This window comes from Agelaius phoeniceus, chromosome 4 (assembly GCF_051311805.1).
Source record: "Agelaius phoeniceus isolate bAgePho1 chromosome 4, bAgePho1.hap1, whole genome shotgun sequence".
Classification (NCBI taxonomy): Eukaryota; Metazoa; Chordata; class Aves; order Passeriformes; family Icteridae; genus Agelaius; species Agelaius phoeniceus.
In genome coordinates, this window is record NC_135268.1 from 36599049 (window position 1) to 36625783 (window position 26735).

At 36.0% G+C, this 26735-nt stretch overlaps 1 protein-coding gene across 9 annotated transcripts in view; it reads left to right on the forward strand.

The window, feature by feature from the left end:
- The window catches only part of PALLD (palladin, cytoskeletal associated protein), a 187096-nt gene that overhangs the window by 56349 nt on the left and 104012 nt on the right, over positions 1-26735 (forward strand). For 5 of the 9 annotated variants that reach the window (XM_077177284.1, XM_077177283.1, XM_077177280.1 and 2 more), the window contains exons 3-10: positions 4953-5131; positions 7429-7495; positions 8068-8173; positions 9106-9201; positions 11722-11863; positions 13443-13466; positions 21790-21909; positions 22676-22994. In XM_077177284.1, the coding sequence (XP_077033399.1) occupies positions 4953-5131; positions 7429-7495; positions 8068-8173; positions 9106-9201; positions 11722-11863; positions 13443-13466; positions 21790-21909; positions 22676-22994 (1053 nt within the window). The remainder of the gene's footprint in view (positions 1-4952; positions 5132-7428; positions 7496-8067; positions 8174-9105; positions 9202-11721; positions 11864-13442; positions 13467-21789; positions 21910-22675; positions 22995-26735) is intronic. The other 4 variants (XM_077177285.1, XM_077177287.1, XM_054633495.2 and 1 more) reach the window with 1 other exon arrangement.

Consider the following 26735-nt stretch of genomic DNA (forward strand, 5'->3'; position numbering starts at 1 on the left):
CAGCAGAAAAATGCAGTGCAATTTGAAATTGGGCAAGATAGAGAATGACTAATAAAATTGATTTCAGTTATATAAAGTGTATGTTACTTTTTTTTTTTTAATTGGTCAGCCAATATCTGACATTGTACAGTAGTTTCTGTTCTTTTTCAAGGGGGCAGTTCTCTACAAATTTGCATGAACTGTAGCATGGCCTGCAGGAATGCACCCACGGTGCAAGCTGGAAGACTTATTCTGGGGACTGATATGTACACACATCTGCAAACCCTTTTGTTGGTGTCTCTGTCTGGTTTTTTCCTATTTGCACACTTAATGCATACAGAGAACCTGCAACAAAGGGATAGGGAAATGAGTTGATGATTTCACACTTGGTACCCAGAAGTTATGAAAGAGGTATCTTTTAAAACAATGGTCTCTGTGTAGAGAATTTTCTTTTTCTCAAAGCATCTGCCGTGCGTTTGTTCCTCTGAGTTATTTTCTTTCAGGCTGGGTTTGGTTTGGTGTATTTTAACTCTCCAGAAGTATTCCTGTCTTCTCAGGGCTAGAAAATAATCCTCTTATCCCCAAGAGGATCAGTAGGCTGGAATAGACTGGACATGAGTTAATGCTGCCCTAGTTAGCATAAAACTGGAATTTTCTTGTAAGACTTGCTTTGTGGTTATTTTTCTGTGTCTAGCCATGAGTCCTGGTTTCTTTGGCTCATTTTCTCTTTGATAGTGATTTGTTGCTTGCTTTAGTGATCCCTTCGCAGTAAGAGGGAATGCTTCAAAGATTTGTCTTTGAATCTTTTTCAGTCCTTAGGAGCAGAAAATTCTCCTCTATGATTATTCTGATTGTAATGCAGTAAGGCTGACTGCACAAAGATATAAATATATAAAAGATGAAAAAGTGGCATTCAGTCTGTGTTTGGGAAAAAAATACTTCACTTATTTTTATTTGATGACCCTTTTTTGAATTCACAAACTCTCTTGATCTGAACTGGCAACTGGAAAGTTATTGCTGAATCAGTATTTGAGTATTTTCTTATTCACCTAATTTTGATGTAATCACCAAAAGAAATTCATGACAAGTAATCCTCCTCTTTTATCAACCTGTACACAGAAAAGAAAATACAATTAGAAACGGAAAGAGAGTACAACTAAGCCTCTTCCAGTGTTCACTGTTTGAAATTCCTGTGCTCTTGCCAATTGTAAAGGTGAATTCTTCTTTCCGCAATAAACAGTGGAGTCCCGCACCAGGTGTGTTTCCCATGCATCAAACATTGCCTTAATGACAGCTGAGGTAATTTGGTATCGAATTGCTTACTCATGTGCTTTCCTCTGGGGCAGGCAGTGTCTGATGAAGCAGGTCAGGACTCGTTTTCAGTATGACACTGATGTGATACAACAAGTCTTAATCCCAGCTAGTGCTGAGGAATAGCTCCCACTACTTGAGACTGACCATGTGCATGTGTATGCACAAATCAAGGGACAACGTAGAACTTGTCCTCCTAAGAAAACAGTTTACTTATTAAATGTTACCTGACAAAAATATATAAATGCATTTTTTTTGTTGTTTTAGGTTCTCATGCTTCAGACAATTTCTTAAGCACTTTATGAACATAGAACTTAGGAAACAATAGAAAGCCATACAGCTTGCATGAAACTAAAATAGGATCTGTCTGAGAAAATAATTAGGCTTGGAGGAGAGGTTTTCCTTTGCAGGATGTTTCTGGAAAGGAAAGAAAAATAGAACAAATGGTTATGTAGGGCTTCATATTACAGGCTCTTGTCTGTGATTGTCTAGAAATTGAATTAACTTCTCTCTTGTGCATATTGTTTAAAATGCATCTTAGGAAAGGCTACACAGAGGTTAAGACTCTGAAGGTCTAATAATCAGAAATAGTAGCAGAGGTCCTCACACTGGTAGAAGGGACGACTTGTGACAAGAGGAAAGGAGGGGAAGAGGGGGAAGAGAAATGTTAATTTTGGCAGTGGAGCTGACAGAATAGATTTGTCTCCAAGGCAAATAGTTGTAAAAGTAGGCCAAAGGGGTCTGCTGAGTAAACAAATGGAAGTTTGTTAGTTCTTTCCAAAAATGATACTTTCTCTGTGCACTATCTAGGTAACAGAAGACAGAAAAAGAACTTGTTAGCATTTTAATTACTGAAGACAATTGCATATAGCTTTAATGCCACTACAAACTGAGGGTTTTGCCTTCAGGAATAAAACATCTATTGTTCATTAACACAGAGAGCTTGCCCACAATTATTATGTTATTAAGGGGAATTGTGTTATGTTATGTGTAAACCTGGTGGGTTTCTTAACTCTGCATTCTGTAATAACCATGACATTTCAAGTTTTACAATGCAATATTTTCAGAAGGCTGCTTTAAGCCATTTTTTATTTATTTTAATTACATGAAGTTTGTAATTAAAAAGAACAATAAAAGTGAGGCTGTTCAATTTTAAAGACTTCTCACTGATAGTTATTTTATAGTATCTGTCATCCTGTCATGTTGCATACTTTTCCTAAATAGGTAGGAACTCTTGAGGTTATTTTTGTTTCTGGGGGTAATGGGAAGTCATCTGATAGAGGGGTAAAAAATTTAAATCTGAAGTATTACTGGAATGTAACTGCAAAAATTCTCTCATCAACATATACAAATTAAAGGAAAAATACCAAATTTTTGTGGCAAATTTTAAATATTTAAAAATATTTTTAACAATTTGGTCATCTTTTACTTTGAATTGACTATCCATAAATTTCTGAGGTTATATTTGTTAATTTTTAAAAAAAAAACATACTAGAGTAGAAAACTGAAAGTTTGGGGGGAAGATCCCTTTTGAAGCTTGTTGTCGATAATTCCTCATTTTATTCTTGTTAGAACAAGATTTGAATGTTGGGGTGGCAGAGGAAGAAGAGGAAAAGGAGGGAAGGGAGAGGACATAGAAAAACACAGATTAGGATTAGGAGTGAGAAGAAGGGAAGAAAGAGTGGTAAAGATCAGAGTCAGTTTGCAGGACTGAAATGGGAATAACAGCCGTGGCAAGGCTTGGCAAAATTTATTTTCAGGATATAGGGACAATCTGAGAACAGAAGACTGGTTGCTCATGAGTGATTTTCTTTTAATGACTCTCCAATCTGTCTCTGCTCCCTGCAAAAATGCACAGCAGATACTAAAAACCAAGAATTACTGATTTCTCATACTTGCTGGGCTGCCAGAGATAGAGATAAATCAGGGCATAGCCCAGGGTAATAGGACTACCTGATATCAGGGCATCAAACAGAAAAAAGGTGGGAACAGGTACATTCATGGCAGCAGTATGGGCTGAGAACACAGAGTAGTTTACACTGGCAAATGCTTGATTGACCTGATGTAAACAAAATTATGCTTTGCTTTTACATACTTATAAGTCACCCTAGATAAGTGTCTGTTTTGTCTGTACCTAAATCCATCTCTTTTGTTGGGACGTACCTTTTTGGTAGTGGAAGATGTATTACTTACATGCATAAAAATCCAGCCCTGGGAAACCAGTTTATGTTCTTGATCTAAAGCAAGAGTAAACCTATTTAAAGCATACCAATATGAAACCTGTGCCATGGGATCATGTTAGGTTGACTGGGCAAGATGGACAAAAATCCCAGAATCCCAGAATGGGTCAGGATGGAAGGGACCACAATGGGTCATCTGTCCCAGCCTCCCTGATCAAGCAGAGCACATGGCACAGGATTGCATCCAGACAGTTATTGAGTATCCCCAGTGTGGGAGACCCCACACCCTCTCTCTGCAATCCCTTCTGGTGCTCAATCACCCGCACAGTAAAGTTCTTCCTAATATTCTGGTGGGACTTTCTGTGAATCAGTTGCCTGTTGTCTCTTGTCCTGTTGACACCACTGAGTAGAAGCTGTATCTGTCCTTTTGTTACCCTCCCTTCAGATACTTCTATACATTCATGATGTCCCGTCTCAGTTGTCTCTTCTCAAGGCTGACCAGGCCCATCTCCTATTCTTATATAAGAGATGCTCCAGTCTCTTAATTATCTTTGTTGCCCTCTCAACAGGAGCTCCAGAAGCTCCATGTCTCTCTTGTCCTGAGGAGCCCAGAGCTGGACACAGCACTCCAGGCGAGGCCTCACCAGGGCTGAGTAGATGTGCAAGATCACCTCCCTTGACCAGCTGGAATGTTCTTCCTAATGCACCCCAAGACACCATTGGCCTCTTGGCCACCAGGAACCTGCTGGCTCTTGGACAGCTGGGTGTCCACCAGCCTCCAGCCCATACTGATACATGATTATTCCTCCCCAGGTGTGGGAATCTGCATCTGCCTTTGCTGAATTTCAGCTGGTTCCTCTCTGCCCATCTCTCCAACCTGACAAGGTCCCTCTGAAGAGCTGCACAGCCCTCTGGGGGATTGGCCACCTCTCCCAGCTTTGTGTCATCAGTGAACTTGCTGAGGAGGCACCTTCTCAACCAGCCAAGCCATTGATGAATAATACTAGGCCAAATATCGACCCCTGGGGGACACCACTAGTGACAGGCTTCCAGTTAGACCCTGTGCTACTGATTGCAAATTCAGATATTGTGTGTGCAGAATCAGCAGTGTTTAGGTAGATGGGAGTGATAAATTATATCAAAATGGATTAGACTGTGGTCAAAACAAGCCAATACACAAGTTATGCAGGAAAAACTCATTTACCAAAACAGGACAGGAGATAGTTTTAAAATGTAGGTGTGTTGTGTACAATTTTCTTTGTATTCAGAAATGTCTCCCTACCTTTTAAACAAAGTTTATTCTAACAAGTCATTTCTGTCTGAAATACTTTCTTTGTTAAACACTTCAAAGCACCGTGTGCTGATTTCAGTAGCAATTTAGATTTTTGCAGCAGAGTGTAATGTCTTCTTGTGTGCGATGAGCCTGAACCAATCCTTTATATTCTTTTTGTCTTTGTCTTTCTACATGTGTGTGGGCTGCAGATGGTTCTGTGAAGGAAAAGAGCTCCAGAATTCCCCTGACATTCAGATCCATTCTGAAAGTGGAGGACTTCATTCACTAATTATAGTAGAAGCCTTTGAAGACGACACTGGGCGCTATACTTGTCTGGCTTCAAATTCTTTTGGTTCAGATAGCACATCAGCTGAAATATTCATTGAAGGTAAGAGATAAAATAATAAAATACTTGATGCATATAAGAAAAGATAATTAAGCTGAAGTTCACTTTTGGTTCTTTATCTTAACATTACATTCAGTATGGTGGTAATTTTGTGGTATTCCTCTGCTTTTCTTTAACAAACACATTTTTAACATCAAATAATATTAATTCAGATATTTCTATGGATGTATCAGGAATCACTGAATAGATTTCTATTTATTTAGGGCAGAAAAGAGAAAAAGAATGAAATAGGAGGAACCAACAAAAACTTTGGCATATCATTATAAACACTACTTTTGTAAATCACTAGTTCAAGTTTTGACTAGTGATAGTAATAATGATTTTCCTGGTAGCAGTAATCCCCATCTCAGTTTTGACATATCTGCCTCCCTGTGCAAGTATATCTGGCTGCCCAAAATGAGTAGTCTTTAGTGTCATCTTTAGTCATGTGTAAGTGTACTATAATCCATTATCTTTGGCATACTGATTTTAAGTCAGATTAAGGTCAGTCATATTGGTTTTGTCCACAAACAGCTGCTAGTTATTGTCAAAATATTTCCTGACTGCAAAATTAGTAATAACTCAAGTATTATTTTCTCTGAGAAAAGTTAATGATGACCATGAGTAAAATTATTAAGTTATCTTTTAGTAGAGGACTGTATTTCAGGCAAGATTATCTTAACTGAATGCCAATTTTTATTTTATTTCATACATCTCCCAAAAAATTAGGTACTACATATTCTTTTACCTTTTGTAACTCATTAAAGTTAATTTAAATGGTCACTTAAAAGCATAAAATAAATTAACATAAGAAATAGTCACAAGAAATCTAAATAATGACACACCAAAATTATTAAATAGATTTTTATTAAACAAAAAAACCCCTTTTTGCTCTTAATTAGCTAAATCATGAAATAGCCTTTATAGGATTTATTTCATTATGCTCTTTATTCTCAGAACTTTTTAATATGCCATTGGGATGTAATAGCAATATCCCCAAGACCTTTCTGAATCATAGAGATTCTAGTAGGAGTTTTCTTTACAATAGTAATCATGATTTCAGAATTACTCGGGTGTAGTACAAATGCATACTGCTGTGTGAGGTTATAGGGACAGGAGCAACAGTAAAAGATGAATAAAAGAATTCATTTTCTGACATCTGCCAGTCTTGCTATATGGAAGTCCTATCTTGAAGTTTTATAACATGTTACTTTGAAAGAGAAAGACTTGTACAAGTCATAAGGCTCATCCCCTGTCATTTTTAAGGAAAACAGGTTGTCACACAAGCAGTGCTTTGTACATTAATAGACTTGATGACACTGATGTGTCATACTTTCTTTGTGCAGCAGGCCCAGCCATGCAAGACTTGGTTGTTCTGCGTTCTTAAGAAATCCTTTCATGTAGACCTACTTTGATGACTGGACATTTGCTTCTCTCTTCTCATCTGTTCTATACTATTTATTGCTTTGATTTCTTTTACAGCATAAACTTTGTAAATCAATAGGGTACTTGGGTGTTTTAGTCCCAGCATTGTTACATTGGAATCTGTCTGTGCTATACTGTGCATATTGATTATGAAATGCTTATGGTTTGCATTAAACATACAGCTATCCATATATATGCACAAATTCCTTGAGGAATAATATGTACTGCATAAATGTCTAGAATAAATGTGTGAAGTATCTGTTGTTAGGAAAAATTAGGACAAAAGGAATAAGTGCGTTCATATTTTTTTCTTTAAGTAAGCTCAGGGTATTGCCAAACACATACATTATATCAAGACTTCCACTGGCAAGAAATAGCAGAGAATAAATGTTATGTGTAGGTTAATGTAAATAGTCTGAAATGTGGACATCATGGGCAGCAAGTTTAGTCTGAAAATGTCTTGGTACACTGAGTTGCTCTTACTTAAGTTTGAAGATTTGTTATCTATATAAGCCATATGTTTGCTTAAGCTTCAAATTTAAAATTTAAGTAAATAAAATTATACATTTCCCGTAAAGCAATAGTACTCAGCATTTTTTTTTGTGTCTTGGCCATATTTGTCTCAATATGAAGGGAGACAGCTAGGAGCCCAGGGAAAGCAGTGTGCAATTAAATTGGCATGGTTATGATTTCTGTAACTGTCTAAAGTACATAGTTCAGTCTTTATCAGATAAAAAAACTGCCATAGTTTGTTACAGAGGGTTCTCAATTCTTGAAGTGAAATGCAAAAGTATCATAGTTTTTCCTTTGGAATTTAAACATTAAATAAATCAATAAAAATATATGAGATTATTGAAAAAAACTTTCTTTTCCAGGTGCCAGTTCTACAGATTCAGAGACTGAAAGTTTAATTTTCCAGTTAAAATCTGGAGCTATGCCACAGTAAGTATGTAAAGCATTACCAATATTGTGTAAATGTTCTTAATAAGGGATACTGGAAAATCTTTGGTTTTACAATCCGAACAAGCATCTGGGGTACGCTTGTGTATGCCTTGTCTTTTTTGTTTCTCTCATGTGATATAAATGTGTAGTATAATAACTGTAAATCGTATTAATTTGCTTGTTCTGTCAGAGAAGGCTGGCATCACATGACAACATATTTGTTGATGCCAACTTTTCATATTCAAAAGTAAACTCAAGTTAACCAAGTTTTCATTTGTAGTCACTCAATCCAGTGCCTCCAAAAAAATATGTAGAGGACTACAATTAAAGAAAAAAAAATAGTTTCATCTTAAATCAGTACTTTTTATTGTGTGAGGAAGTGCAAATTAGCCAAAGGTTGTGTTCTACTCAAGCTTCATTCATCCATCTTGATCTTAAGCAGTCATGTTGATCTTTTCAGTTGATAATAACATATTTAAATATGTAGAAAGTACAAGGTGGCTTATGTATGAAAAACTAACACATTCTCATTTCAGATCCTATAAAATGCTTCCTGGGTTTTTATTTTTCAGGGCCCAAAAGAAAACCACTTCTGTTTCTTTGACAATAGGATCTTCTACACCAAAATCAGGAGTGACCACAGCTGTAATTCAACCTATCTCCATGCCCAGTCAGCAGGTATTTTTAGACAATTTTTAAAAAAGTAAAAATCTGAAGAAAACTTCAGATTTTCTTCCAAGATTTACAATGTCTGAAAAACTCTGTCATTTTGAGGAATCATATTGTTAAACTATAAACTTGCATTACTATGTTAAGAATTATGGTTTTTAAAAATTAAGTATTTATCCACTGAATGGGACATAAAAGTAAATATACGTATGGATTCTTACACAACATGTAACATAGCATTTAAGCAGCAGACAGATCTAGTGATGATGAAAATTACAGAGTTTATCACTTAATAGTGACTTGTTCAAGTCCTAAAAGAATGTACTACAAATGAATGCCTGCAATATTTTAAAGCAAAAGTTTTAAATTTTGTTATTAAATTTAATATTGCTGATATTTCTTTGGGCCCTTTAGAGAAAAAGAAATTTTACTATCTAAATGTTAAATATACAAAATCATGTTCATTCATTTGTACTAAGTCTTTAATACCACTGTGGGTAACTTTACATGTTTACATGTAAATCGTAAAATACAAACAAAATTAAAATCTCTGTCATCCTATACATGGTAAATTCTTTTCCCTTCCTTGAGCTAACCTTGATAATCTTTGAGGCACCTGGATTTATTTATCACTGCATCAGTGAAAGGATGTAGGAGCAGGAGAAGCAAAAATGCTTCAGTGCAAAAGATATACTTGAATCTATTAACAGGAGTCAAATCCTCAAAATACGTTCAGCAAAGACAATTGGACACAAAATTCTTATTGGAAGTACAGAAGCTCTCAAGCATGCATTTTGATTTCAGAATATAACAGATGTGAAATAGTGATGTCTTCCAAGAAGTATGGTAGAAAGAGCAATAAGATTGCACATGTGAGAGTTTGCATTTTTGCATATACGCGGGGGCTGTATATTGAAACTAGTATTCTTTCCATTTCACAGCTTTCTTGCATTGCTTTGCAGGCTCAAAGCCCTACTTCATACCTGCACCATCTGGATGGATCCAAGCCTATCTATTCTGCACCTATTTTTACAAAGGTATGTTTTATCCATCATGATTTTTATATCATACTCTTGTAGTCCAAAAGAAAATATCAAAATTATGTATCCTAATGCAATAAGGCTTGATCAAGTTCAAACTTTTCAGTATCAATGACTTCCTAAGAAAATACTTTTCTACTGCAACAGTAAAGTTCTTAGGCATTCTACTAGTGGATTAAAATGAATATTCTGTATGAGTTTTCTTATGGCTGTGACTGCTCTCCATTGATAAATCTTTGTAAAATATGCACGGTAAGTACTAATTACTAATAATAGTCTTGACAAAGCTTCATTCACAATAATTTATCCACTGATAAGAACAAATAACACAGGCTTTTAAACTCCAATTTAGAAAAAAAATTGTAATTTAAAAATCATAGAACTACTTAGGTTGGGAAAGACCTTTAAGATCATCAAGCCCAACCATTAACCCAGCACGACTAAGCCCACTGCTAAACCATGTTGATAAGTGCCACATCTACACGGCTTTTAAATCCATGCATGGTGGCTTCCCTGGGTAGCCAGTACTTGGCAACCCTTTCTCTGAACAATTTTTCCAATATCCAATCTAAACCTCCTTGTCACACCTTCAGACCATTTCCTATTGTCCAATTGTGTGTTACTTTTGAGAAGACCCCAACCCCCACTTCATTACAAATTCCTGGAGAGCAATTACATCCCCCAAGCCTCTGCTTCTCATAACTAAACAACACCAGTTCTCTCAGCTGCTTCTCATAGGATTTGTGCTCTAAACCCTTTACTAGCTTTGTTGCTCTTCTTTGGACATGCTCCAGCACATCAATGTTTTTCCTGAGGGGCCAAAACTCAGCATGGGATTCGAGGTGCAGCCTCACCACTGCTTAGTACAAGTGCCAATCCTTTCTTCTGCTGATCATACTTTTTAGAAGAGAAGTTTCTATCCAGAAAATTCTATTCAGTATTTCTCAGGTAATTACTTAAGTCAATATTTATCTTCATGGTCATCCCAAATCAAACTTAAGAACCAGGAATTAGGTAGCAGCAAAAAAAGGATGGCATGCTTCCCTATCTATAAATTACAGCTTCAGTTGAAAATATTATTTCAATTTGCCTCAAACAATGATTTCCATAGTAGTAATTATTATTTAATCACTAGTTGCTGAAGCCAAAATGAAGCATTTCTGGTTATTACTTCAGGAAAACATTTGATTAAAAATTAATATGGACAGCAAATAGTTTTGCCTGGAGATAAGAGTAAGAGTAAGCCCTGCTCTCTACAGCTGTCTAGCTTGGCTCCAGCATATTCCTGTCTCATGTCTAGAAAGGTCTGATTCTGTCCCTCATAATTCTGCACCCATACTGCAGGTGTCACAAGAGGGTAAATAGTGGAGGTGCAGGAGATTAGAGAATGTGGTTACTGCATAGTTGGGAGGCAGGCAATTTCCAGGTAAGAGTGGGAAATAGAAGTCCATCCCCCATCCAGAGACTACCAAAGCAATCAAAATTCTGCTGTTTCTTCCTAATGCTCATATCTCTTGTCCCTGAAATTCTTTACTGAAGAATTTGAGCTGCTTAATACAGCTGGGACATACCAAACCAAAGAAACTAATTAAACAAGAAAACAAACCAGAAACGAACAATAAATATAAACTTAATCCAGCGTCCTGACATAAATTTCTCCCCATGCAAAGTTCAGGGAACAGCTCAAAGATTTTCAGGTTTCCATGTAACAAAATTCTTATGTATTTGATTAACTAGACATCTGTGAATATAAACTAGAATAACTCTGAGCTTAGACCTAACTTCAAGTGCTTTGCTGTAGTGAGGTCTAAAACTTTGTCAATAAATTGCAAATGAAATAAGACAGCCACTCCAGAGTAAAAAGGACTCCTTGATTTATAATATTGAGATAGACAACAAAGGTAAAAATAGTGGCTATGATCTGTCAGTTCTGTTACTTAAAATATTGTGTTTCCCTCTGGTTGCAGCTCTTCATTAAAGATCTAGTCTCTTCCGAAATTTTTCATGTGTGTACAATGATTTATTACAGCCAGAGTACTGTCTCAGAAGCTATCCATACTCTAGTTAATATATCCTAATCATATTGGTGTCATCTAATTTGTCTTCGTTTGTTACATATGGCTCAGATGAAAAGCAGCTCCACCTTCTAGAGCTGGACCCAAAAGCAGCTCAGCTACTCTCAGGCTTAAGTCAACCAATAGTTCCAGAATTTTCGTTTCAATTTGTGGAAGAACAAAAATTGAAAGCTCAAACTACAGTGATCTGCTTGTGTTAATTTGAGCAATTAAATACTTCTGCACTTTTCCAGTCTGTGGTCTTTTTTAAGAATGTATTTGTAAATAACTTATCCAATAATTTTTAACTATATAGGCATATTAAATTCAATCAGAATGAAAGAAAATGTCTATTGCAAAAATGTAATGACACAATAAAGTTGAATTACAAAGGGAAGAAAATACTATTGTTAACAATGTAAAGTGCTTCTGGTTTACTTTAATTGTGATGTTTACATTTCAGGAGCTACAAAATGCCACAGCATCTGAAGGCCAAGTCGTAGTATTGGAATGCAGGGTTAGAGGACCCCCTCCCATTCACGTTAAGTGGTTTCGACAGGGCATTGAAATTCAAGATTCTCCAGACTTCAGAATTCTCCAAAAAAGTAAGGCAATGTCATGGTTTAACTTCAGCCAGCAGTTGAGGACCACACAGATCCTCATTCATTCTCCCCCAGTGTACTGGGAAAGTGAATTGGAAAGTAACAGTGCAAGAACTCATGGGTTGAGATACAGTTTAATAGGGAAAGCAAAAGTCTCAGAAGCAAAGCAAAACAAGGAATCTTTTCACCCCTTCCCATGGGCAGGCAGGTGTTTAGCTATTCTGAGGAAAGAAAGGTTCCATTACCTGTAAGTTGTTTGGGAAGAATGTTGACTAACTCTGAATGTTACCCCTTCCTCCTTCTTCAACCAGATCTATATGCTGAGCATAATGTCATATGGTTTGGATATCACTTTGATCACTGCAGTTTGTTTGTCCTGGCTGTGTTCCCTCCCAATTCTTTGTGCATCCCAACCTCCTCACTATCAGCAAGATACAAGTAGCAGAAAAGGCCTTTATAAAAAAGTCTCTGTATTACCAACACTGTTTTAAGCACAGATCTTAAACATGGCCCAATACCAGCTACTGTGAAGAAAATTAACTCTACCCCACTTAAACCCAGGACATTTTCCACTCCCTTATTCCATACCATTTATGTTATGCTCAGGTCCCATACTAGCCAAGAGATGCTCATGCACCACCATTTCTCATCCTTTGGTCTAGTACACAGATAGCATTCCCTTAGTCTATGCATCATCCCTGTAAAATTTCACAAAACCTACTTCGAGTTCAGTTAGTCCATGTCTTTGGGCTCCATCTGTTGCGATGATACTCAGAACAGGAGAGGTGGTGTGTTGCGTGGACTTACCAAGCACCAAAGCCAGCCCAGGCCAGGTCATCACTGTCCTTGCACTGCTTCTTGTGAGGGCTTCTGCTCAATTGTTTCACATTGTTCCTGGTACAGGAATTCCTATAACATGCAACTCAAATCAGAGGTTACAACAATTTAAGAGTATTGCCATTACGATCTTCACCCATGGTCCCACTGGACCCTAACGTTGGATTTAACATTACAATTAACTCCTCTCCTTGTTTCTAGCCTGGCTAGCAACAAGAGGTTCTGGCTGTCTTCACCTCAGTCAATTCCAGATGTAGTGGACACCATTCCAAGTGAAAGCCAACTTGGCCTGCACTTTGCTGCCAAAGGGGCTGAGGAAAAACACATTGGTGATGTGATGCCACACAATTGTGGCATCCCACTTGGCTGCCTTTAGCTCCAGTTCATCTTGAAATTCTAGCACGTCTGGCACAGCTGCACTCAGCCAAAATCAGCTCAGGCAATAATCTGAAGTGGCTGTTTTTAATACAGAATGGAAAAAGATTGTGAAATTAGTCTGTCAGGATTCAGTTTTGGACAGAGTCCTTTCCTCTTCCCATTTCAGTGCTAATGGCTAGAAGTAATAACTGAACTGCTGCTACTGACAAACAATTTAAATATTGCTGATTTTGTAATGTCTGTACAGGTTCTCTACTTATTTACAGTATTTCAGTATAATATGTTCATTCAGTACACTGGTATTTATTAATGTAATCTCTAACAAATTTTTCTTGTTTGTTTTCCTTCCTTGTGATGTGATATGCAGAGCCACGATCTGCAACTGAACCTGGTAAGAATCATATGAAAAAATAATCTCTTGATTCACTAGCTCTTTGAGTTTGTACTGAAGCCATAAATAGAAAAGTGTTTCTGCTGAACAGTGGTAAACTGAAACCCCCTTAAAGACAATGCTGCTTTATCACACCTCCCATACTGTACTCTGTCCTTTACATCAATTCCTTTATTAGTTAAACAGTAAATTCCATTTAGACCAGCAAGGGGAGTAAATGGTTTGCTTGCTACTGAGGGAAAAAGGACAAGTCCCACAAAATTCCATTACCCAAATGGTGCTCATAAGAATTACATAACACCCGACCACTAAGTGCTAGTTTTACCAATCCAGCTTGGCAGATGTGATGTGTCTTAAACACAAGTAAAACCTGATCCTAAAAAAAAAAAAAAAAAGACAAAAAAGGCACTGACTCAATTTTTCTAGCCTATTCACAAGATAAAAGTCCTAGATTTCAACAAGTAAAAAGTGTTCTTCCAGCTGCAGGTTTTCTCTGTCTGCTTCATTTTCCTGTTATACATCATTATATACTGGAGGGAAGTTCTTGAATAGTAAGTGGATGCTGAAAGACTGAGAATGTTTTTTAATGTTTCTAGCTCAAACATGTAGAAGAGAAGACAGCAATACAGTCTGAACTTTGCTTTAAGAGGGTGGCCAGTTATTCGGAGAGAGTTTTAATTATGACACTGAAAAAAACAGAAAAGTTTTCTATCTTAGATCTGAGTATTTCCAAAGAGTGTCTCTGAAGGATGCTATCAGTGGGGGGATGCTTTAACTCTGAGGGGTTGAATTGATGGCAGGACAGACCTAGCAGCTGAGAGATATTTGTAAAGTAGCACTGTGACTATGAGGATACAGGCTAGGAAAAGTGCAACTTTCTTTAATTTTCATGGAAATGAGAGGAAGGAAAGAGGGAAAAATCTTTTCTTTGTCAGCTATTCATAATTTTCTTGCTACTTCACAAAATTGTTATATACCTATTTTGCCTCATGTCCATTATACATATATAGGCTGCACACACATCCAGGTGTGCATGCTCTATCCTAACAGTTAATACTGTTATTCATGGTGTGCAACATCATCAGCTCTAGTATTAGCTGATGCCCTGAATATGTGTGACTGAATGATTTCATTTGTGGAGGCTGGAAATGTGAGCCATACAAAGGAAAAAAGAGTATTGGAATACCAAATAACCTCTAATGAGGAATTAAAATATGTCCAAGTGCTAGCAATGGACTATTAGTATTTTATAGTCATAACACAAACTTTAGGGTTTAAGTATTGTAAGTTAGGATACAAAACAATTTGAAGAGAGTTGCAATATCATATCAAGCCTTTGGATATGAAAATAAATAAAAGATAATACATTTATGTTGAAATAAGTTTAATTCTATATCTTTCTTAGAATATTTTCCTGTAGTACATATTACAGAATGTTTCCCAGTTTAGCTGTTTTCTTTATATCTTAATAGGTTGACTTTTTTCCCCTTCTCAAAAGGAACATTTCTCCTGTAAAAATACCAAAATCTTTTCTAGATTTAATCTATCAACATTATCAGAATCATATCTGGTTCATTCTTACTAGGAGCTTCTTTCCTAAAAAATCACTTGAACTGTGTTCAATTTGTCCTTAAAAATGATAGATAGTACCTGAAAGGAGTGAAATTTTACACAAAAGTTTCTCCAAAGTATAAATTTACCAGCCTATCTTAGAGTTTTTATATCCAATTTAAGACTCTTCTGTCAAAACTCATAGTCATGAATGTTTGTTTAGTTTTGGTATTTTATTTTACCCTTTCACCCTCTTTAATAAACCTAATGTGTATAATGCTAGATGAACCAAATATTTTAGAGTAGGAATGCAGCATCATCTAGTAGAAAGGAGAAGCACTTTTTTCCTAGAAAGAAAAGGTTTCCTTTGTGTGAATAGTTGAGTGCTAGAAGATTTTATTCACAAGCTAATTTTCATATTGTTAGTTGCAAGGTTTGTGTAGCCTCTCTGACAGTTATTGCTATGGAAGAAGTAAGGATGTTGGTATTAGTTCATGAAACTATTAACTTGCTTTCATAACTGCTGCCTGAAATAGGAAACAGAAGGTGAGATTCTGAGTCCAAAGAGATCATCACTTTGCCAGCCCTCTCACATACCTGCACTATTATTTTGAAAGTGCTGAACATTCTCCTTCCCATTTCTGGGGAGCTTGCTGACCCTGAGAGAAGATACCTGAAGTCTTCTAAAGGGTACTAGGGAATGCATTCTTACATGAAAGGTGTATTTCTTGAGCCTTCTCAAGTAGAGAAAAGTTATTTAATGTCGAGGTATCTCATACTATTCTCAAGAGAGTTGACAAGACAAAAATAGGAAGACATCTCAGAACAGTTTTGGTATCTGTATTGTTGCAGTTTTATAGACATAACAGTAGTGAATGCCTGACAGCAGTCTGGCTGGTTTGTTATTGGATTATTTCTTTTTTCATGCTTGTAATTATGCAATATGTATTTATGAGCACCTTCCTGTGCTTTCGTTCTGTGAAAGAATTTCAGTTTGGTCTTTTGTTTTCCCTGGAATCATGGAGCTAAGTACTATACTATCCCTTAAGATTTGTACACTTATTTTTTCCTAGTAAGCCCTATTAAATAATGTAGTATCTTAAAAGTGCAGTGTCTTACACACTACAGAAATTAATGGCAGTACATTTACTGGCTTATTTGTGAGGAATTGGCACTGTGCGTGCATAGGGAATGTAAATAAAGTTTGGGCAAAATGTAAATATTTCCTTTTGGCATAAATAATGAGCAATGTTTTGTATATTAGTAGTACCCCTAGTAATAAGTAACACTGGGTTTTAGGATGTCATGAAAAATCTTAAAATTTGTACAACAGGAAGCTGGATATGGGTATCAGAACTGTAATAGATGCAGCACTGGTTTGTGATGTAATTTAAACTCTTAGAAGCCAGACTAAACAATGCCTTCAGAGGAAATTTTTCATGAGCAAACACATAACTGCTATTCAATGCATATGGTTAATACATATGCAAGATTGACATGGAAATGTGCATATGCTAGAAAAGTATTCAGAATTTTGAAAGATGGACATATTTTCTAAAAATTTTTTGAAGTGTAAAACATCCATGGAATTTTACATAAATTGTAACAAGTTGTAGTGTGACTTTAATTGCTGGTTGTCAACCAAAATCCAACCACCAATAAACATTATAGCACTCAATAGCATTGTCCTTTGATAGGTCAGTACTAATGATTTAAAGGAAAAATATTCAATGAACTCACACAGGTAAGAAATTAGGAAGCAAAGGGGTTTTTTTGGCTACTTTTTTTTTGTTACACTCTATCTACTCTAATGTGTTTTGCACTCCTTTTTCTGTCTAGACAGAAATCAGTTTGCATTGCAAATCCCTCCAGATTGCTTTGTGATTTAATAGCTAGTCAGATTACTCAAAGCCAACATCGCAGTTTGTCAAATTACCTGTTCTGTACTTCTTTCTTGGATATTTTGACTTTATACTGATTGAATCCTTCAAAAACAGGCTGCCTGAGAATGAAAAATCCCATGGAATCACTTGCCAGCTGTTGATATTTTGACCATTACTCAGCTGTCTGGAGACAGCCACAAACTGTATTGAATTACATTAGAACAATTGTCTAACAGCATGTAAGAAGAAAACTGTATGAAGTAATTTTGCTTAAATTGCCAGGGAATTGCCACATATACATGCTTTTTTTTCCTAAGCACAATACTGTGTATGTTCACAAAACACATCTCAAAAGATAGTCGTCACTTCTCTTGGATTGTGCTTTCTTGTTTCCTGTTTTACTGTTGTGTTCCAGAGTCTCCACTCTAAGTATCTCCTTTAGAAATTCCCTCCTATTTCTACATAACATTTGAAACTGAAAATACATGGCAAATGTTACAGAAATCCATACTGCTTCCCTGCACCAAGAAAATCACCTTTCTGGTAGCTGATGAAATTCAAAACATAGAAGGTTTGGTAGGTTAGTATGCACATGAGATCCTTGCACTCTTTAGAGAAAACAAGAGAATTACGACTAAGGATCTGTCTTCTTTCACTGCTGAGAAGCAAACAAGGGCTTGGAGAGAGAAATCTTCTATGAGCCATATTTCAAGAAGTCAGATTAAGAGAAAAACTGAAAATAGGCTAAAATTCCCCTTCATTTAAGGTGGTCTGATCAATTTGCATATTATTGCTCGTCAATTAAATTTTCAATTGTACTCTGTGCTCCCAAGATACCTACAGAATTCTGTCCCTGTCAGTCACCTCATCTGAAGTCTGACTGCTACAACTATCCTTGCTTGTTGATGCTTCCAAATTCAAAGTAAACAACTGATCTGTTTTGTATTATGTGATTAAAAAACTCCACCACTGTCATTCCTCTCCAACGGTAAACATTTAAATCTTTTTGGAGTGCATTAATATTCATAGTTATACCTAACTTAACTTCAAAGTGGCTTAGGCATCTACAGTATCATAACTGCCTTAGAGTAAGCTTTAGCATAAACTTTTCCTTGACAGTGATAAATGGATTCATTTCTCCTCAAACCTGAACAATGTTTAGGGGGCTAAAGTTTTTTTCCCATAGCAGTGTTCCCATTTTTTTAACCCAATCTGGCTAGATAGCAGACATCTTGGTTATTGATTAGATATTGTGTAACCTAGGCTCTCCACCCTAAAACTGCATTTTATTGCTCACAATCACAATTGCTGTTGTTCAGTTTTCTTATCAGTGTTTTATAGGTGCTGTTTGAGATATCTTCAAACATAGTCAGTTTTTTGCATCTTCTAAAAATTTTACTCTTCATTCCTTGAATGACATAAAGCTTATTAAATAAGCCAGAACAGCTGTCTGACTGGATAAAGGTGTATGGGATGGCGATCATCAGAAACAGGCAAATTGAATACATTTTTGTTATGTTATTGCAAGCTACAGGTCTGCTATACTACTGTTTATTAGGCTACTCTGCACTCTGCATATTCTTCTCTATTTTCACTCTTCTCTATTCTCTTTCTATAAAAGATGCACAGATACCTATATGAGATACTTATATATAACCTGGTGGGCCTATTGCTTTGAGTTTAACTGGAGTTAAACACTTGTGGAATATGAGGGAGAGCAAGACACAAGTTGGCAGGGTTGTGTTTTGTTGGATTTTTACCAGGAAACCACAACTGTGACTTCCCACTGTCCCTGTGTATCTGAAAACTTACAGCTCTGGAAATTGATCTGTTCGTTGCATGGGAATGAACAGCTACCAGCAAGGCACTGTACTTATTTCCCTAGCTGTGTGTGCATTACAGTGGGGGCAGTTAATGGTCACATTCAGAGATGAAGTTGCAGATAAAAGAACTGCTCTACCTTTAATGTAATACAGAGAAACATTCTGAAGTAAACACATTGCCAGTAATAAAATTGTTAAAATGCAACAGTTTTCTCTCTTACCAAAGTTTATTCTTCCTAATGGACTCATGAGCCATAAAGGGAAAGAATTGCTGTGTAAAATGTAATCGTTCTTTCTAAATAACTGACAAAACAGTCAAGTACTTGCATGCCTAAGCATTTTACATGTTTCAGTGAACAAAATGCTTTTGTATTCATTTAGTCAAGTGTTAAATATGTTTTAAGGCCCTGAGAACAGCATTTCAGAGCTGCTTTCTGGAACACATTTCTGTGATGAAGTTATTTGTCAGCTGATGAACGCCAGGAAGTAGAACAGACATTATTTCCCTAAAATCTTCTGATTCTGCTTAGCACAGTACCAGAAAGTAAAATAATTACATAAGTCAGGATGTAAAGGTAGAAAAATACTCAGAACACTGAGTATATCCAGAGCATGCTATGGAAATCTTGAAAGAACCTTTCTTTTGCCAAATTAGTATTTCATTTCTATGTGTTCCACAGTAGTAAGCCTTTTAGCAAGGGGTGAGTGATTCTTGGCTTGGAGGAGGAAAATCGATAAAGAAGATAGCAATGTGTTGTTCACATGTGCTTTTTGCCCATGCTGCCTTTTGATTTGTTCTTAGGATTTTCATGTTTTCAGTTTAGCCAGTTTTCTTATGATTGATCACAAATGTGTTGCAGTTTGTTTGTCTGGTTGAAAAGACTAAATTTTAATCTCTTATTATTTTCATCATTAATTTACTTTGAATTTTTTTACAAAGATTGCTGCAATCTACCATATATAATTTTAAAACATACCTCGTCAGTAAGCAAAGCACATCATTGTAGAATTCATTGGAATTCTTTTGTCACTGAAAAATGAAGATCTTCTCATGTGATCATTTTGCACACTTAAAAAGCTGGAAGAATGTTATGCATTAATTAGCTCCGGTCTTTGAAAAATAGGACTTCTGCAGGGTGCTGTGTTTTATATTGCCTTTGACCTCATTCAGAGAGCAGTTCTCAGCCTGGTGGAATGATCTTCTTTTGCAGTCCTGAAAGACCAGCTTTCAGCATTCTGCTGTTAAATGAACAGGAAACTAGAATGCTGCCTGTATAAGATTACATCCCCAGGGTCAGTTCAGTCCAGGAGTACGCACGTGTGGTTAACAATACAGCTTCAACTGCTTATGACACACCAAGGCTCTAAAAAAAGCTGATCTCAGTAGTTCAAAAACTAGCTTGTGTTACCCATTACTTTCCTGATAAGACCTTTCATGAGTCATTAATCTTCATCTGTGTTAGATAAGATCCAACGTGCTACAGTGTTACCAGACATGACTCTTGCAGCTACACAGAATGACTGGTTTGCGATGCCAAAAAAAAGGCATGTTCTGCTGTCTGAAAACCAACTCTGAGCCAAATATTTAGTCAGTCATTCATTTTTAGCCCATTTCCAGTACAGGAAACTTTTGGATACATTGTCATTTATAACTGGAAAAAAATCAAAACTTTTTTGTTAACTGTCTAAATGAGACAGAGGTCTGTCATTCCAAAGGGGAAGAAAAAAAACCAAACAACCACTATTTGGTTTATAACCACTATTTGAAAATGTTTTCCTATTTGAACTATAAGAAGTGAAGTTGACCTTACCAAACCTCTTCTACAGAATAATTTTCATATGGAAGTTATTAGATTCTAAAGTGCTTTTCCTCATTTTACATTATGCTTTTATTAGCTGATTTTGTGATAATATATGGGATTGTAAGTGTCCATATTGCAAAGTGCATTTTTCTATTTTTTTAAATTCAACTGAACATTATAAAACTTCCCTGCTTTGTTTTGAGACTAAAAAACCAGCATAGACAAAGAAAGTCTGAATTAAGTCTTAATTAAGTCTTAATTAAGGAGACCAACAATGTAGCATTGTCCAGGTATAAAATTTTATCTGTATGTTGTATAAATAGTAGGATTATTTAAATTATCTGTACTGTGACATCTTTAAAAAACCAGTACCATTACAAATAGAGATAAAATAAAGTGACTTAAAAGAAACTGGAAAAATATGCCTAAACAGTTAAGTGTGCCCATTATAAATGGATAAAATGGATTTTGTAAAAGTTACTGTAAAACCCAAAAATTCACACACATTTTCTAACAGAAATCCTGGTATAATCAAAGCCTATACCATGGCTTATCAAAGTAGAATGAACAAATTTAAAATGGCTGCAGAATATATCTATCACAGCATTCTGAAGAGGTTTTGGGGGTACTGTTTTTTATTATATTTTTAATGCATCCATTCTCACTGCTGTGCAGACAGAGACAGAAATTATTTTCCCAGACTCTGCATAAGGGGAATATTTATGCATCTGGAGTTTTTAAGTCTGGTTAGTATAATGGTTAGAAGAGCTAATTGGAAGTGGTGATAAAATGTTTTCTAGTTTTACTGGAAATGGGATTTGATCTGAATGTTGCATTAAATACAGAAAAAAAAATCAGAGAAAGAAAGAAAGAAAGAATTGTGTGACATTTTACTGATGGTGTTATTTACAGACACAAAAAGAGCTTGCAAAGATAATTGTTTCTGGAAACCATTATGTTCATTTGTATTAATCAGTACTATCCTGCATTAAGAAAACATTGAGTAGATAAAATGACTGCACAGACTTGTAACTGCAACATTACTATTCAAGCTGGTTTTGAAAACTTAGCTTGATGAATTTACTTCTTTCAGATGCAAAATGATTTTCCTTAAAGCCATTTATGTTGGAAGTTCTTCTGCAGTTCTCACAGTATTTCTTTGTAAAAGTCTACTTTCTGGTGTCCTTTTAACATACAGTGTAAATAACACTACATGGTCCTTTAAATAGTTTATGATGCACTTTATTTTTCTGTTTGTTTCCAGAAGAGATATGTACACTTGTAATAGCAGAAACTTTTCCTGAAGATTCAGGAATTTTCACCTGCACAGCAACAAATGAACATGGTTCAGTAACAAGCAGTGCACAACTAACTGTCTGCTCAGGTATGTGACAAAGAGGAGCTTTTAGTCATAAATCTTACATAATTAATTTACCTGTGAAGTTGCCAGTCTGCTTTCTTTGTGGAAAATGGCTGTTGTAAGACATGGGGTTTGTCAACCTCAATGCATTCATATAAAGCAGACCTAGTGTTTCTTATGTTCATTTCCTGGTTTAATATTTTTATTAATGTGAAATATATTTTTGAAGTTCTGCCACAAGCCTGGCATATCTTAAACATTAGGGTTCAAGACTAGATGGCAGCAGAGGCAAAATTAAAGAGATGAAACTATGCTACTAGAGATGGCCTTCTGTAAAATAAAACACTGTGACATATGTTTAGTTTTGTTTCCATATATATTGTCGTGGGATGCACTAACCCAGCTGCCATTGCAAACTTGCTGTCTATACGTGCATTCTTCAGCATTTTTAAATTATTTGTTCCTCAGTGATCCTGAAACTCCAGGAAGAGGAAGTCCTGTTTTAGCTGTTGTTGTCCATAGTTGTCAATCTCAGTTAGTGCCTTGATTCCTGAAATAGATTGAGAGAGGTCCCTAAGGTTTCTAGTTGTGCCTTTTGCATAAGGCACACTCAGAAAATAAATAGCCACCCATGAATCTAATTCAGCATAAATTATCAATAGGAAGACTAGAAAAATACCTTTATAAAACCAGAGATATTTCACTTTTAAAAAACTGAAAATACACTTTGTATTTACCATGTACTTTGTCTATGACTCATTGAAGAGACATTCTTTTTGATTTCTTTTAGCCAACTTGGAATGCTCTAGTGATGATTTCCATCATTTCTCACCAGTTGAAATTCCTCCAGTTGAAATTAGCTCTCTTGAGCTTCCTCCCAAGAAACTTACAGATACTCACCAAACAAACAACACTGAGTTGAGACCTGGTGTGATAGACCTTCAACAACAGCTCAATTCATCTGAGGAAAAATCGAATGGCATTCATCCTCTTCATGGAGTAAATGGAATGATTAACAGCAAGCCAAATGGTGATAAATCCATCCCACCTCCAGCTGTCTTGCTTTCACCCACAAAGGAGCCACCACCTGTGCTTGCCAAACCAAAGCTGTGAGTATTTTTGAGTGTTTTTGTTTCCTATAAACATGATATTTGTTGACAGCAAATTTTTGCCTGAAGCAATTTAGCATTAGACAAACGGACAGTCACGGTGCCTGTCCCTTGAACAGTCTTCCTGCTGCTGTGATTTATGTGCCAAAGAGCTGAACAGAGGAGACACTTGTTTCCTTTACATAGTGCTACATCAAAGGGAAGTACATTCCATATCCCAATGCCTTTAGAGAGGTGTAAGATAAAGTCACAAACAGAGAAATTTTGTAGTGGCTGTTGCTCCATGCCTTTTTTTCCCTATTCACCATACCTAAAGATCATAGTGGCCTGAGATTTTTGGACGCTATTTCTGTTTCAGCACTGGTTAGGTCTTTTTCTTTTCTGCATGTGCTTGAGTTTGTGTAGTCAGTGGATATTCAGGTGTGTAATGTTTTTATTTCTTATGTTTATCGATAACACATATCTCGTTCTGCTTTCAGCCAGATTACAATAGCTCTCTTATAGCTAAAAATCTGAGAAGGCAAAGCTCTAGGAAAGGACAGAGAAATGAGTGGTAAAAAAGTTACAGCAACATTTTTACCTTTTGTTAATGATGATACCTTATGCATAAGCAATATTATGCTCCCTGTTAACTTATAGTTTGATTTTAACATTGCACAGACTCCTCTTTTCCATCTCCCTCAAGGATATTTGGAATGGGATGAACTAAAATGCTACTTTATTTCATTTGCATCAATAGTTGGAAGGAATTGTAAGTTATAAAAAAGTGTTTAAGAAGAAGCATGAAACATGGTCTTCAAGCTTAAGCTGGGTCATTTGCTTTATTCTGTGTTTTCACAGGAAACTTATAAAATATAAAAATGCTGTTATTTTAGCACTCCTGTTGAATTTAAATATACAAAACCACATTTGAGACAGTGAGCTAAGAGTATTCCTTTTCTACTCACCACTTTTTCTTTCACTTGCTCTTTGTCATTCTAAGCAGTCTTTGGCAACTGTAGAAGGGAAGGAGGAGTGGAAGAACTAGAAGGACAGAGTCGTGAAATGACAGTGTATATGGTGGTGGTTGTGCATATGGGAGAGAGGTGGTCCTATACCCAGCATACATATCTGTTGCAAGACCCACTCGTGAAGAAAGGAGATAGTGGCTCCAGCAGAGCAGTAAAAAGAAATTTCACCCCAGATCTTTCTTTCCCAGAAGCAAGGTTGCCTGAGATAAGGGAAAGAATGTGGTGTAAACATTGTATAATGTTCCACTGCTATGTGTGCAAAATTTGGTTTGTTTTTAAACATAGAGTCAACATAAAATACAGTAACGTGAGAGGGATGCTATTGCAAAAGTCCCTTCAGTTGCTGATGTTCAAATTGATGACCTTGGAATCCCTAGTGTAATTACACTTGATTCCTCTATTTTGCAATTAACAACACTTGATGTACAAGAGCCTGATCTTGATTGCAGTCAAGAGCAGTGGAAGTCTGTGCTGCTGTCAGAAATTGAAATCTTGCCTTCTCCTCAGCCAAGTATTTTGCTCTCAAGCACAGTTATAGCATAAGGAAGGGAAAGAGTGCCAACAAGAGGTGAAAAAGAAATGCCTGACTGCAGACACTTGAAATCAGCTTTCAGCATTTGGAAAACTGCTTCCTTAGTAACAGTGAACAAAATAATGACATTAAAATTAGCTGAGTAGTAAAGTAGCTCTCTCAACTGTGAGAATGATCTCTCTTGAAAAGAACTCATCTATGGAATTGTATCTGTCCATAGAGATGATAGAATCAGCACATTCTAGCAGTGTGCTAGGGCAAGCACACTTATTATAACCTTTTTTAAAAGATATATAAACTTCTAAATTGCTAACTATGGAGAGAGCTTTGAGCTTCTGAAAATCATTAATAAGTTTATTTTTCAGGAAGTCTGGTTTTAAGTTTCCAAAATAATCTTTTGTTTTCAAGTTTATCATAAATTATAAATTAATTAACAGGTTTATCTGTGAACTCTCTGAAAACAGTTTCTTCAGCCAACACTAAAAGTAATTGCAAAGAGTTTGGGAATGATAGGCTGGTTTTGTTTTTTTTTTTTATTATTATTATTTTTAATTTAACAAGAGGGAGAGACTGAGTACCTTCTTGAAGTATGAAATACATTTGCATCTTGGCAATGTAGCTGTAACCAACACCTATAAATAATGATTTATCGCAATTCAATCTAATGCAAGAGTGGACATGCTGCAGAGTTTCTGTAGCTGTTTTCAGACTTGAAAAGTGTTTTCAAAGTCCTAAAAAACATTCAGATTGTGGTTACAGACAGTTTAGTAATCCTTAAGGCATCATTAGTTGTTGCTTCAGTCTGGTGCTAAGAGTATTTGAAAGAGTTTAATATGACAATATAAAAAAATTCTGGGAAAAATACATATAGAATTAACTGGGGAAGTAATCAACACCAGATATTTTGCTACGGTGAAATCTAGAAGACATTAATGTAAATATGGTTAAAAGGCACAATATTTCATGCTATCTTTTTTGCAACATGAGTTTCTGTAGAGTGAAAGGACTATTGAACTGAGACAAAACCCCCTGATTTCTGTGATTCTGATCTCTGCTGCAGTGACATATTTGAGGAGGTTGAGCTGTTACTGTGCCTTGGACTTTTCAGTCCATAATGGTGTAATGCACAGATGAGGTTTCAGAAGATCCCCAGCAATGCACGTTAAGATATTTTGCATCTCTCAAAATGAGGCAAATGGTGTTAATAGTAATTTCAGTGTGAAGTCTGCATATGAAAGTTCTACCTTAAACCCCTTCTAATCCTCAGTGTGAATGTCTGCAAAAAAGACACAAAGCTGTCCTGTAGGACTTTACTATATGACATGTCTATGGTTTCAAATTAAGAACTTCCATTCAAGTGGCTTGGTATTACTGTTATTTTTTCCATGTGTCTGTTAAAACAGTAAGAGAAAAAAAGATGGTGTTCATATGGTTACTGGATGTACCTGTGTGATGTTTGTTGGCTTTGTAACAAACCATCATTTTAAAGTTCATTGACTCAGGGTACAAGCTTAAAGGGAGTTTATTATTTCCATAATAATTGTATTTGATATCTACAAGCAATAAGAAACTTTTTAGAATACATTGAGAAGAGCTGGATAGAAGAACAATATGTGAGAATAGGCAGCAGTTCAATGATTCATGTAGCTTTACATTTATGAGCAAAGGTCTATCCATATCCATTTCTTTTGTTTCATCTGCTCTGCTCTTTCAAGGCTGATAAGGACCTTTGGATCTTTATCTTGCTGGTAAAGTGTACCCTCAATTAAACCTTGATCTACACATACTGTAGTCAAAATTACTAATGCTAACTAAACTTGCTAAAATGTAAAGCAGGATAACTGCACATAAAGTTAATCCCTTCATAATAGTACAAGTCCAGAGCATTTTCTGCATCTGTTTTCACAAGTAATATATGGATGTTTCATTTGTAATTATTTTTTCCTCTCATTCTATACCAATACATTTTTAACAGAAATGGAGTTAAAACAAGGAAAAGTTTAGTGGAGCATTTCCATTTCAATGATCATCAGGCACTTGGACTAGGGTTTATAATTTACTAATAACAAATAAAATATGAAAATAGAGGAGGCTTTATGAAAGAATACACTAAGAAATAGGATATTTCCCCATTTTTTCAGACTCATTTCTTATGCAAAAGTTGCAAATCCTGAAAAGGAATATGAAGTGTTATAATTT